General features: G+C 40.8%; 1 protein-coding gene across 1 annotated transcript; it reads right to left on the minus strand.

Annotated features, from left to right (window-relative positions):
• Positions 1-3683: 3683 nt before the first annotated feature.
• Positions 3684-15274, minus strand: cpdp (CPD photolyase). Its single transcript, XM_067453145.1, has 9 exons — positions 14748-15274; positions 13560-13705; positions 13135-13317; positions 12845-13003; positions 11120-11318; positions 10846-10995; positions 10633-10754; positions 10389-10548; positions 3684-3969 (listed from the first exon to the last, which is right to left on the minus strand). Exons 1-9 carry the CDS (start codon positions 15145-15147, stop codon positions 3791-3793), a joined length of 1698 nt encoding a protein of 565 aa, XP_067309246.1. The 5' UTR covers positions 15148-15274; the 3' UTR covers positions 3684-3790.
• Between the last annotated feature and the right edge of the window lie 54 nt (positions 15275-15328).

Here is a 15328-nt window from a genome sequence, read left to right on the forward strand (position 1 = left end):
TCCCTCTGAAAAACACTGATACTCTTCTGACTTTCAATAAAACAGCTCCTGGCTCCGTGCAAATGTGCTCGGCTTTCACTCAGCTCTGCACACAGAAGCATGGACATTGCAAACACAGACAAGTGGAGTGAAACACTGTCACACTCGCTGGCTAATCTCGGAGGACGATTCGTTTAGAGCGTGCTGCAATTCCATTTTTTCACAAAAGATATACATTGGAAATTTATGGGGCGCTGTAGATCTGGGGAGGGCTCTGAGAACGGCCGCCCCGCTTAGTGTCATGATACATGCCTGCTGAATCAATGCACTTCTTTTTAATATATCCTGCTCACTTTGCTACTCAAAATAGTCTAGAAAATCCAGGAAAAAAATATTTTGCTGAATGCTGAACACACTTATGATGTATTAATAGTTCAGTGGATATAGAGGTCTATGTTTGGATGAATATTTTGGTGGGGCCCTGCCCCGTGCACCTGCCCTTACAGACGAGACATGGTTGCATGAATTACCTATAGCAGATCTATACAGGTGGAATTGGGAAAGGTGGAGAGTTTCTGAAAGCTCCCTTTAACTTTAACAGCAAATGCTGACCAAGTATTTGAAGTAGAGTTGTCAAAAGTACCGACTTTGGTACCAATTCGTACTAAATAAATGTCACAATACCAGCATTTCCCTTTTGAACCGATTCTTAAAGGTGCACTATGTAGTATTTTTTATAGTTAAATATCCAAACACCACTAGGCCAGTGATATATATTTTGTTCAATTGAGTACTTACAATATCCCAAATGTTTCCAACTATTTTTTGTGAGAAAATTTTAACCAAGGACCCGAGACGTCTCAGCATAGCATTTGAAGGAGTCACCTTTCAATTGCGTCATATCTGCATTACCCTCGGTTTCCGGTTTTGTTTTATTTGGTAGAAGCGCTTTTCTTTTAGCAGTGTGAAACAAGTGTCACAGCAGACGCCAAGTTAATGCACAGAGTAATGCCATAAAATAATTTTAAACACACTTAAATGTATCTAAAATGATAAACAGACCTGCATTATACTCATGACCTGAAAAGCGGAAATAGTGCGGGCGCCCGGCAGCTGTGTCCCGTCCCGTCCCGTCAAAATAAAAGTCCCGGTGCTCGCAAGGCGCTTGTTTATGTACATCGCTCCAACAGCCGTGCTCAGCTCTACAACACTCGGTCCTACTCTGCTTCACTCTACAGTAACGTTAAAAACCGCATCCATGAACATGATTTCTGCCGGTGTCCTATTTTCCACCAGCTGTGAGGTGAAAACCACATCTCCCAAGATGCTGCGCTCAGACTTGGCGTCATCAAAGAAACTACGCCTTTGTTTTGAATAGGCGCCCTCTAGCGGACGGAAAGTTGCATAGTGCACCTTTAAACACCTCTGACTGGCCATTGTGTTCACATGCTCAATGTCAATGATTGGCTACAATGATTACCGCTCTTCACCGAGTGCTTCAATGACGCTCACTCTTCACCGAGCACTTACAAAGATACACATGGTAACATTTCAGCGCAGACGTCTATCAGCGGATCCCTAATATATCCGCCTGCTCGCAAACATTCCTGTGCGTATCTGTGTAAGCACTCTGTGAAGAGCGTTAATCATTGTAGCCAATCACAGATTGAGCCAATCAGACATATATCAGACACAATGGCCGATCAGAGGTGTTTAAGAATCCATTCAATAACAATCAAAATGCTAGAGGGAAATGCTGATATTGTCACATTTTTTTACATTTTTTAAATGTCAGCGTATGGAAGTCTATGCACACTATACTCTCTATATGATTCGGATTGCCAATGCCATGTGATTTCAGCAGTTTGGTAGTTTGGCACACAATCCAAATCATGAATCAATACACTGATTCATGAACGTTTGATTTTTGATTCTTTATTTGAGAATTTATATTAATTATATTCTACCTGTTAGTGATGTCTTGATAATTTAATGTAGCCTATGTTTAATTAAATCTGTCATAAAAATGACAGCCACTGTGTATAAAGGATTATTTTTCAACAATGAATTGGAGTAAAAATATAATTTTGTAATTAGATTTAGAAGTTAATGCAAAAACTGCCTTATAGTTTACATGTTTGAATACAATGTGTTATTTGAGTGTTTATTATTATATCTAAAAATAATAGCAACTAAATTTAGGCTTATATTTTGGGCTCTGTTGTTAATATTTTAGTAATGTGCAAGAGCTCCCTATACAGTTTATAGCATTAGCTTTCACAAACTTTTTTATAATTGAATTTATTTAATGACATGCAGACACAATTTGTTCCGTAAACCACTGTTTAATAAATAAATAAATAAATAAAAAGCCATTTTGTAAATCTCCTGTACCGAACCGTAACTTCAAAACCAAGGTACGTATACTGAACCGTCAGTTTTGTGTACTGTTACACCCCTAATGAACAACACCCTTCAGCATTTATTTATCTTAATGCTAATCTCTTTAACATTTACTAATACATTATTAAGATCAGATGCTGGATCTGATATGTTGTGACCTATCATGAACATAAATATTTTTATTAAGTAACATTAACAAATGTTAATAATGCAATAAGAATATATTACTCATTGTTAGTTCATATTAGTTAATGCATTAACCAATGGTAACAAATGAGCCCTTATTGTAAAGTGTTACCAAAATATGTATAATATGTATTAAAGAAATATCAGAACTGCAAATGCCTGCTCCATCAAAAATAATGAAAAAGTCAGTTGAGCTGTCATTGCCACTTTAAATAGTAATGACTGTATTAAAATATTTTATATTGTTTTCTATTTGACATCTGCCCTGCTGTTTTGCTTGAAGAAAAATGTATTTCAAAACCTGCAAGAGTTACACTGTTGAGTCACTGCCTTCATTTGTATAACTTGCTATGAAATATGAAATATCTCTGTCTGACATCTGTCTGTCTCTATCTTTCAATAGGGTAATTCAATCAAGATTGTAATTTTTTACTTTTAAAAAAGTTCTAAATGTATAAACTGCAAAAATAATTTATCAACTTAAAATATCTATTGTCTAATTACAAAAACATTCATTTCGGATTAACATGCAAGAGAATGAGATAAAACAACACAAGTCATATTATAATTTACATTCAGATTGTGGTGTACATCTTTGGAAGTTAAACCTTACGTAGCTAATACAGATTTAGACACATTGCTCTTCTGGCATTTTGTTGTTAGTACATATTTTTATTTTTTATTTAAGTTAATATAATAATTTAGTTCTTGTTGCCTCTTAGAAGTTCTCTGAGGCCCCCTAGTGTGACTTGTGTTGATAGCCACTGTTTTAGTAATTTTAAAATGTAAGGCACTGTACTGTAGCACAATATGAGATATATTTGTAAGAAAAAAAAAATGTTTTATTTTTGGGTGAAATGACTCTTCCACTACTACACATAAAAAGGCAGAAAACCAACAGTACAATGTCTATGCAATGCATTAGTGAAGTCCATGTTGCATCATCCCTAGAGGACCTTGTAACATCACATTAGGCCACAATTGTAGGTCCAATGAGCCATAAAACAAGATTATCAAAAGTAGTACATGTAAACACAAGACTTAAAAACAGACAATAGCCCTTATAACAACAAGTGAAAGAAATATAGCATCTTATTAATAAACTTTTAATTAGAAAAGCCCACCCCACTAGAAAAATGTCTTCCAGAAAAACAAGTACAAACATTGAAAACTGAACTTTAAAGCATTTCAGTAGCTTTTCAGAATTTGGACTACAATTAAGCTACACAGATGTCTTGGTGCCTTTTTTGGAGATTTCCTTTATAGCAGCATATTTCCTCTCAAACTGTGCCACATCAAATTTCCGCTTGCAGCCAGCATAATTCATATAGCGAATTTTCCCAAAGACGGGCCTCTCTGCCCAGCCCTGGTCATGGATGCCACAGATGGACCACATGCATCCTGTGAAGAATATTAACGAACAATTCATTTATATATTTACAACATTTAAAAAAAACTAATGACACCGTTCTAATGCTCTCTAATAGTCTCTAATGCTCAACAAGGCTGCATTTATTTAATCAGAAATACATTAAAAACAGTAATATTGTGAAATATTATTATAATTTAAAATAACCGTTTTGTTTTACTTTAATGTATTTTAAAATGTATTTTATTCCTGTGATGTCAAAGCTGGATTTTCAGCATCATTACACCAGTCTTCAGTGTCACATGATCCTTCAGAAATCGCTCTAATATGATGATTTAATGCTCAAGATATAATTATTATTGTCAATGTTGAAAACAGTTGTGCCTTAATATTTTATTATTTATTATTTTAGTGGAAACTGTGATACATTTTTTCAGGATTATCGGATGTATAGAAAACTCAAAAGAACAGCATTTATTTAAATTAGAAATATTTAAAGACATTATAAAAGTCTTTACTGTTGGTTTTGAATAAACGCATACATCAGGTCTTTAGTGACCCAGGATGTTATTCACCCTCCTCATTAATTTTTTTTTAAAAGTTAGATATCAACCTTCAAGCTATAAAATTATAAAAGAGTAAATTACAGTACAGGGTCGCTAAACGACCTGAGGTGTATAACCGTGTAAGAATATTTTTTTCTGCACAACAATAATTAAACCTTTAATGACAGAATAAGTGCAATTTGCCTTTGTTCCACAAGGTGGCAATGTTTCATACACAATGACAAAGTGACGTTTTCACCACAGTCTATGGTTCCCTTTCGAGAGAGGTTCCTCGTATTACGTATGGGAAAAACTCCTTTTCTCGAGAATGTGAAGCAAAACTTTATTAATAAAGGTATCTATGTAAAGCGCAGTGAGCTGCACGGCCATAGCCCAGCGCGAGGAGCGCTCTGATTGGCCGGGCCGCGGCAACTGCAGGAACCTATGGTGAGGCGGCTGAGAGGAACGAACCAATGGGGGGCGTTCCAGAAGCCCGCCGAAAAAGGTGCTTATATTTGCATACAGGAGGCTATATAAGACCCTAATTCGCCATAGGTGTCAGATTTTATCTCCTTCAGCGATACCTTCGCTGACCTCCGGAAGAAGCAACCGCCGTTTAAAAGGCACCAGCGGAACCTGCAGCTGAGGACGACGGACTCCCTCTCCGCCTTCTCTGCCGTTCCAGCTACGCCATGCGGCGTTATATATCCTTTATACTGTGTCTTTATACTGTGTTGAGTGTTGTATGTGTTTGTGTGTGTGTTGCTGCTGCAACGCCACTTCTAGAGCTTACAGGCTTGTTCTATTCGAGGACTCTCTCGTTCCGCCTCGTCGTTTAGCGCCGCGGAAAGACGGAGCTCTTCTCACTCTCCCTCTGCTCTCGTTCCGTCGCGCTGAATAGCGCCGCGGAAAGAGAGAATGTTAGAGGACATGAGCACACTCAAGCCGAAGCTCTCTTCACTCTGCCGCCGCCGCGGCTCTTCTTCCGCCGCTGCCACAGAGTTGTCCTCAGTCTTCTCTCGTTCCGTCGCGCTACAGCCGCGGACAGAGAATACTAGAGTGAATAGGCAAACTCGAGCCGAAGCTCTCGTCACTATACCGTCGCGCTGAGGAGGCGCCGCGGATAGACAGAGTTTTTCCTCACTCTTCCTCTTCTCTAGTTCAGTCGCGATATCGCCGCGGACAGAGAATACTAGAGTGAATAAACTAACTCGAGCCGAAGCTCTCGCCGTGCTGAAGAAGCGCCGCGGACAGAGTTTTTCCTCACGCTTCCAATTCTCTCGTTCTGTCGCTCTATCGCCGCGGACAGAGAATACTAGAGTGAATAAACAAACTCGAGCCGAAGCTCTCGCCGTGCTAGAAGCGCTGCGGACAGAGTTTTTCCTCACGCTTCCTATTCTCTCGTTCAGTCGCACTATCGCCGCGGACAGAGAATACTAGAGTGAATAAACTAACTCGAGCCGAAGCTCTCGCCGTGCTAGAAGCCCTGCGGACAGAGTTTTTCCTCACGCTTCCTATTCTCTCGTTCAGTCGCACTATCGCCGCAGACAGAGAATACTAGAGGGAATAAACTAACTCGAGCCAAAGCTCTCGCCGTGCTCATTCTACCGCCGCCATGCTGAAGTGCTGCGGACAGAGAATACTAGAGTAAGTTAGACGAGCGAGCTCGGGCTGTTGGGTATGTCAAGAACAATGTCGCTGCAGCGCGCGCTTACTGCCAAGGAAGTTGTAATGGCTGCCTTGTCATGATAGCGCGCGCCCCTTCCACAGCGCGTTGCTGACTAGAGCGCGGCTTACGTCATAGCACGCGCTCACTGTCAGAGCATAAGGGCGTCGGAAAATGGCTGCCAAGCTAAGCCCTTTTTTCACTCTATCACTTCCAGTCCCCTTTATTCAGGCAGCTGGAAAGGTTTTTACACTGTAGACAAAGTGTCCACTACACAGTGTGCACCCCTACATAAACATTGTTAATTCAGCCTCACAAAATCACAAATAAATCCCGCCGCGGCCGGATTACACCATATAAAGTCAACTAGCCTTATTGCAGTCAACTAGCCTGTGGTCAAACACGCTTGTCTGCATGCGTGCTTTCAGTCTAGACTAGAGCATAACGGCATTGTGGAATGGCTCACATACCACCCGCACTTCCTTACATTCTCCCAGTTCCCTTAAGTTAAGTGACTGGAGATGAAATATTGCAGTCACCTAGCCTGTGTTAAACACGCTCGCCTGCACACTAATGCTGTGTGCGTTTACCCCTGTGGACTTGCTCACTGGTTTGCACCGTGGGTATTCTACGTAGGTTGTGCGCCACTGCACATTGTTTACACTACACACAAAAGAGCTTTCTATGTAGGAAATGTGCCCGCTTTACAGTCTGCACTCCTGCACCCAAGCACTTTTCACAAAGTTCACTCTCGCACACACAATATAAATGTGAGGCGCGCGCCCACTGCAAAGCCTGCACCGCCAAAACTAACACTATCCCCACAGTGTTACAAGCAGTGTTACAGCACAAGCAACCCGGCTAACAGGCCCCTATTACTAAGCGGCCAGCCCCCGAATCTAATTCAACCCCTGGCTTCACGAGCCCAGGCCTGGCAGGCCATTCCTGGTATATAATATTGGGTGTTGAACATATAAAACGAGGTTCTCGCTACAGTTTTGCTCGCAGACCCCGCGATTCAAGCCGTGGTCGAGCCCTCAGTAAGAAGCAGTGTCAGTCACGTGCTTCTCGCTGAGGCATTGAAACTGTTAAAGGAGAGAGCGGCGGAAACAGTACACCCGACGCTAGCGAGTCAGGTTTTTACTGTCGCTAATTCCTCATGCCGAAAATGGGTGGCGGTCTCAGGCCCATTTTCCAGGCATCTGAACAAAGCACTTATGACACGCTCGTTTCAAGGTGCTGACGGTGAAACAAATCCTCGCGCACATTCGCCCCGGGGATTGGGTTTTCTCAATAGATCTGAAAAACGCATACTTCACGTTACGATAACCCCCCACCCCCACTACAGGCCATTCTTGAGATTCGCCTTCGAGGGGCAGGCTTATCAGTACAGTCATTGTCATAGACTCAAGACTCAACGAGCGTCTTACGGCATAAGAACCACCACGTCTTGATAACGTACATAAAATCGCTAGGGCAGCCCAGATCAGACTCTCTTCACTGCATGGCTAAGCATCTCCTTTTTTGGGCAGAGCACAATCTGAGCTCCCTAAGGGCGGCTTACGTGCCAGGTATTCTGAATCAGGGTCCGGACATGTTATCCAGAGGACCCATGTCCCCAGGGGGATGGTCCCTTTACCCGAAAAACGATTCAGCTCGCACAGCACACGCTGCCCAATATTTTTTCTGCAAACGCAGGGATGCCCTGGCCCATGTTGGCCCAGACTCCCTCTATATGCTCCCTCCGATCGCGATCCAGCTGCAAGCCTGTGCTTTTTAATAGCCCCACTTTGGAAGAACCGCACATGGTTCTCCAAACTGTTTCAGCTGTCAGACACAGCCCCATGGCCTATTCCGCCAATGAAAGGGAAGGTCTGGCATCCCAATCCCGAGCTGTGGGCCCTCCACGTATGGCCCATCAACGGTATCCGGGAACCTCTCTGACAAGTTATGAACACTATTTCGGAAGCTAGAGCCCCTGCTATCTGGCAGCTCTGCTTTGAAGTGGTCAGTGGTTTTCTAACCAATGTGCTACGCGAAACATCGACGCACACTCATGCGAACTGGCGGAACTGCTCGCTTTCTCCAAGAGCTAATGGACGCGGGTCGTCCCCCCTCCATACTCGGGGTGTGTGTCTCCGCCATAGCAGCTAGCCACGCTCCGATCGCGGCACATTCACTAGGGAAAAGTGATCTTATTGTGTGTTTTCTTAAAGGGGCCAGGAGATTCAGCCCGCCTTGCCCCTACCTCGGTCCCTATTTGGGACCTCGCCATGGTTTTGGAGGCCGTGAAGGGTTCCCCCTCCTAACCACTTCAGACCACGAGCTTGAAGCACATATCACTCAAAACCGTTTTTCTGCTGGCTGTGGCCTCGGTTAACCGAGTGGGTGGCTTACCTGCACTCTCCGTGAGCCCTTCCTGTCTTGAGTTTGGGTCCAGCAACTTCAAGGTTGTGCTCAAACCGAGGCATGGTTTTATGCTGAAAGTGCTATCAACCCCTTCAGTATGCAGGTCTTTTCACTGCTTAACCCGCGTCTCAGAGAGAATAAGACGCAAACCTATTCTGCCCAGTCAGAGCATTGAGATTGTATCTAGAGCGCTCCGCCCCCTTCAGGCAGTCGGATCAGCTCTTCATTGCTTCGGTGGCCGCACTAAAGTTTGTGCTGTCATGAAACAGTCTCTCACACTGGATAGTGGATGCAGTCCCACTAGCATATAGGTCTAGGACCTAACCTGTCCTACAGGCATTTAAGCCCACTCCTCTAGAGGCATGGCCTCATCTTGGGCTTGGTCATGTGACATTTCTTTGGAAGATATCTGTGCGGCGGCAGGCTGGGCCTCTCCGTCCACTTTTATCAGATTCTACAAGTTGGAGGTTCCAGCTCTACAAGCAGGGCTTCTCTCCCTCTAGGCTCTATCTTGACCCTGGCAAACAGATTGCCTTACGTTTTGGCCTGTACACATTAGTCCTTAAGCACTATTCATTCATCATAAGATCCGACTATGTCCGATCAGCTGTTCAAACGAACCGACTCTTCCGGTTCTTCATTCCCCTTATAAGCCGCCTCTGTCGGTGTCTCGGGGGTTTATAACATGTGCTTTGGGTATACTGGGTCAGTCAGCACACACGGCGCTTTACATTGTGTTCCCATACGTAATACGAGGAACCTCTCTCGAAAGGCAACGTACTCGGTTACTTTCGTAACCTCGGTTCCCTGAGAGAGAGGAACGAGTATTACGTTCCGTGCCGTGTTTATGCTTCTCAGGTATCGCTTCAGTCGATCTTAAAACCTGACACCTATGGCGAATTAGGGTCTTATATAGCCTCCTGTATGCAAATATAAGCACCTTTTTCGGCGGGCTTCTGGAACGCCCCCCATTGGTTCGTTCCTCTCAGCCGCCTCACCATAGGTTCCTGCAGTTGCCGCGGCCCGGCCAATCAGAGCGCTCCTCGCCCTGGGCTATGGCCGTGCAGCTCACTGCGCTTTACATAGATACCTTTATTAATAAAGTTTTGCTTCACATTCTCGAGAAAAGGAGTTTTTCCCATACGTAATACTCGTTCCTCTCTCTCAGGGAACCGAGGTTACGAAAGTAACCGAGTACGTTTTCACTCATAGTTACCTCAGGTGAAAAAACTAAAGAATAGGAAATATCTTCAGCAAAACTTAAAATGGCTCAGCAATTTACTGAACGCAATAAAATATAAGTGTCACTTTCTCACTTGATGGTGGATCTAGTGAAAAAGCTGTCAGCGATCAAAATATTAATCTTGAAGATGTTGAAAACGAGTTTTGCGAATATGTTTGAGATGTCAGATATGATCCAGATGCTGAATGTACTGGGAAATGAGCTCTGACGGGCACAGTGATGATGGTATAAAACATCTGCTCAAACTGTACCCTTCCAAGCGCCAAAATGTATCAAAATATGCTTTATTTTATCTGTTATTGCTACTCTAATATCAGGAGAGTTTTAGATTATTGTGACAGGTAGAGATCCATCCGTGTTAGATATAGATCTGGGTTGCTAAAGACCCAAATATGTAATAATGATTGGTGAATCATTCATGAGGTTAAGGGTTAATTTAAAGTGCCCTTGATGAAAATAACTGTCCCTAAACTTTTAAACAGTACTGTACAATACTTGACTTTTTCCATATTCTTAGCATTAATGCCTTTATAATTTAGGAAAATATTTGATCTGCTAGAGCAATGAAAACATCATTATGTCTCTCACCCACATATCCATTGGGATCGCAGCCGTCTAAAGCTAAATGGTCATTCAGATATATCGCAATAGAGAGGGCTTCTTCAGGGGATGCAGTCCATTCCAGGATCTTCTTTGCCCAGTACATGCGCAGGAACCCATGCATCTTTCCTTCTGACAGCAGCTGACGCTACAACAGAATAAATATCAAGATTAACTGGTTTTGTGATTATTAAAAAAAAGTACTTTAAAGTTTTTCAGGTAAAACCGTTACCTGAGCGGCATTCCACAGTTGATCATGGGTCTTGGCGTTCTCCAGCTGCTCTTTTGTGTAAAGGTACTCTCTGCGGTCCTTAGCATGATCCTGCAAAGTCTTTTTTGCCCAATCGTACGCGCCTGTGCAGAGAAATAAAGAAATATATTTAAACAAAAGCCAAAACATTGTTGATATCTGTTTGATTGAAGCGACTGACACAGGAGCACTTACCTGAAATGTCATCATAGTTGTGGTTGTAGAAGCAGAAGTTGTCAGCGAGCTCCCTGCGCACCACCAGTTCCTCAGTAAAAGACGCCACAGACTCACTGGCATTCTTTTCTCGTTTGACCTGCCTCACGACACGCTGAGCAGACAACTGACCTTCAAGAGAAAAAATATCATACATAATAATTTTAACCTCTTAACTACATCTACAAGACATTGGATTCCATTTACTTTAATTGCATTAACAAAAGAAAAACACACAGACAGAGTGCAAACTGACCGGTGTGGAGCCAGGGAGAGAGACGGCTAATAGCGTCACAGTTGGGATTGTTCCTGTGGGTGGCAAAGAAACGCAATCGTTGGTCAATGAAGGACTCCAACATGGCCATGCCGGCAGAGGTACCAGGCTGAGCCCAGTCCACCTCGCCAACACTCCGGTCCAACTCAAGAGACGACAGCAACTCCTCCCAGTCTATTGGCTGAAAGACAGAAGGATTTTGAAATGAAGAAGATGGCAAAATTTACTGCAGGATTTACTGTTATGCATTTGAGAATGGCAACAATGAAGAAGAAAAAAAAAAAGATTTCCCCCATTCAGTTTGACTATAACAGTCAAACAGTAACAATATATAAAAAAGAATATATAATATATAATAATTATTGTTGTCATTATTATTTGTATTATTCTAATTATTAAATATATAATAAATATTAATAATTTTAGAATTTAGAATTTTAGAATTATTATTAAAAACTGTAATATATAATAAATTAATATTATATTTTATTTTATATGCTTACATCACAAACACAATGCCTATTTTTATTTTACAAAAAAAGCCATAAGGATAGTCAAACATTCCCCGTATAATGAACAAACAAACTCAATATTCTGCAAATTTAAAGCAATAAAATTTCCCAATCTAGTCAGTCTGTATACTGTTGTCTTCATATTTGAAGTCATAATGAAAATATTGCCTGAAAAAATACTATGTTTGCTTGATAACAGGGTATAGAGATATAACCTAAGAGGAGAGAGTATGATTAAAAAACAAACGGTCAGAACAAATTTTAAAATGAACACCATTTCAGTAAAAGGGGTTGACCTGTGGAATGGTCTCACCGATGATCTCAAGAGGAGCAACTTATTTTTTCATAAAACAATTAAAAATCTTTTTTTATTTTTTTATATACGAAATAACATAAAAAAATGTCTAAGATAAGTGTATGCATAATTGGTGAGCATTAATTGAAACAAAACAAGCAACAAACAAACATTTGTAATTAAGTGTGTGTGTGTGTATATGAGTATATATTCAGTACGTGTATATGACTATGTTTGACATAGCATATGTTTATACATGTATATTGTTAATTTTTCAATTTTGATGGGGAGATGGTGTTTTGTAAATAGGGTAGGCATAATAAGCAATGACTTTAGCCTACACCTTTTTGATTATCCTCCTTGTTTGTAATGAATTTGCAGTACATACATTTTATTTGATGCTTAGTAACCAAATAAACGTCCATTATTCATTATATTAATATATATTATTATTATTAATAACAATAATTGCATTAATAATAATTAGTAACAGCAATTAACTATAATATTTATTATTATTCAACATATTTTTAGAATTGAAATAACACAAATGAAATCAAAAAATTAAATATATTGCCATTCGAATGATACTATGGTTCTGTAAAATATTTTTTTTATTTAAAAAAAAATACTAATAATTTGAAATATTATTACTACTACATGTATTTATGTTTTTTTTTCTCATAGTTACACAATTCACATGGGTCATACTCAGAAAATACATAAATACATATAAATATGAAAGTAGTAATGTGGTTTTTATTTTATATATATATATATATATATATATATATATATATATATATATATATATATATATATATATATATATATATATATATATATATATATATATATATTTATATATATAAAAATCACATTTCTGGTACAACTACAAACCTTTGCTATTTGAGAAGCAGCGTGTGGATGAGTGTCCAAAAGCGGAATCTCTGTGAGGAATTCTGGGAGAAGTTTAGTGATTTTGCCCCTTATTGTCCTGGCTCCATATTCCAGCTTCTCAGATGCTTCCCAGCACGGCACCACATTATGTGCATCAACCTTAATTTAATGTATGAAAGTGTAACGTGGTTTTAAATCAGTATGTTCTATCTATCAGAAATGTGCATTACAGTAGAGATGACACGCCATGCAAGTGCACAAGACAATAAAGATAAAGATGACTGGCACACCTGAATGAAAGGGATGTCAGACGGAAGGTGTTTCTTAACAGCCTCAATCCACTGGAGGGGGATTCTGAGAGGGTTGAAGTCAGTGACAACTGCCCCAAAATTCAAGTTTTTAACAAAGGTTGGCAGATTTTCCCCAGGTTCTCCTGACAGCAGATGGAACTGAATATCCAGGCTTTTGCATTCCTGTAACAAGAGACATTTTGTTCAAATAACACACATTAAATCTCCTTATACTAACTAGGTGTGAGGTCCCCAGCCAATCAGAAACACAGTTAATGGAAAAGGAGTTGTGGTCTAATTAATTATCTAAATCTAACAAATAATTAGCAAAAGCAGGTTTGTGTGTATGCAGCATACATGTCAAACACTCCATGCCAGACGCAAATGAGGTCTCTAATTTAAGTCATGTTGTAATATATTTGTACCATTGCCACTTCTTGCATTCCTTTTAGCATGAATGCGTACTGTCTGTAAGCTGCATCCAAATATCGTGGCACCAAGCAGAAGCAGATGTGCAGAGGAAGTTTCTCAGCCAAGGCCAGCTGCTGAGCATAGATCAGTGCCCAGTTATCTGCGTCACAAACAGCATAAGTGTACACTATCATTCAGAAGTTTAGGGTCAGTGTACATTTATAATGTTACAAAAGATTTCAGTAACACTTTATAAGTAACTTTTTTAACTACACATCAACTAATTCTCATTTGAGTATTAATAGACTGTCTGCTAACTACTAACTACTAACTCTTTATTGTGATGGCCCTCCAACAGACATTGTACTAACTAAAGGTGATGATGATAGACGCGGGCAACTTTTTGAGCAACTTTGTTGTCAACAGGCACCTGGGTGAGACACAGGGCCCACGACCGAAGTTTCTAGATAGAAATTTGTTGCCCATTCTCAATGGGAAAGTGCTTAAGAAACATCGCCCGGCAACATTGCTCAAAAAAAGTTGCCCCTTGTATCATCACATTAAAGTATTACTTCACTTTAAAAATAAAACTACCCTGTGATTTACTCCGCCTCAAGCCATGCTAGCTGTATATGACGTTCTTCTTTCCGATAAACACAATCAGTGTTATAATAATAAATATCCTGATGATTCCAAGCTTTGGCAGTCATGGTAGTGACAGGGTCCATTGAGTTTGAGGCTCAAAAATAGAGCATCCATCCATCATAAACATACTAAAAAGTTTTAAATATGGATATTTTTCTCAGAAAACTTGATCGATTCACTTCAGAAGGCCTTCATTAACCCAACTGAGCCACGTGGAGCATGTTTATTATGGATGAATCCTATCACTGCCATTATAAAGCTTGGAACAGTCAGGATATTTATTAATATAACTCTGATTGTGTTTATCAGAAAGTAGAAAGCCATACACATCTAGGGTGGCTTGAGGGTGAGTAAATCATAGGCAAATTTTCATTTTAAAGTGAAAATCATAATTACTCCTCTATGGATCAAGTCAGACCGAAATGCCCGAGCTCAAATGTTGTGGGCGAGGATTTGATATCAAATCAGGTAACACAGTTGAAAACGTCCCTCTGTTATTGCCACGCCCACTTAAAGGTAAAGCCTATTACCTCCAGAGACATACTTGATGTTTTTACCTTGGACTCTTTGGTCGCGAGACATCCAGTAGAGGACCCCATCGGAGCCCTGTTTGATTTTCTGGGTGCTTGATAAGTGGCGGAGGCGCTTTTTGTTGAATTCGCACCCCCGTGCGGCTCTGCGGAGCTCAGTCACTTCCTTCAGCAGCCAGCCGGACTCTCTCCCTTTCTCTCCTGCTGGCTTCGGCTGTTTCCCAGCGGCGCTGCTCGGTGACTCTCTCTTGCGCTTCAGGCTGCGTTTGTTTACAGACATGATGCCGGTGTAATGTTGTAGAATTCTGTTTGGGTTGCTGATGGCAAGGAGTAGCGCTCGTCTGCTGTATCTGATGTAGACGCACGTAGAAAAAAAACTACTCATACACAGATAGTCGTCAGATAAAAACAGCAAAGTAATATGCATATGGTGGATGATGCATAACAAAAATAAAACCTAACAGGAAAAAAAAACATACACTGATTCGCCGAACAACGGCCACTTTTCTCGCGTGTAGTTGGTTTTGTAACACCGCTCATTGACCAATGACTGTCATGGGCGGGGCTTATGTGTCTGCGTACCCATGTGTGTACCCAGCGGTTTATAA

This window comes from Pseudorasbora parva, chromosome 9 (genome assembly GCF_024679245.1).
Source record: "Pseudorasbora parva isolate DD20220531a chromosome 9, ASM2467924v1, whole genome shotgun sequence".
In the NCBI taxonomy this organism is placed as follows: Eukaryota; Metazoa; Chordata; class Actinopteri; order Cypriniformes; family Gobionidae; genus Pseudorasbora; species Pseudorasbora parva.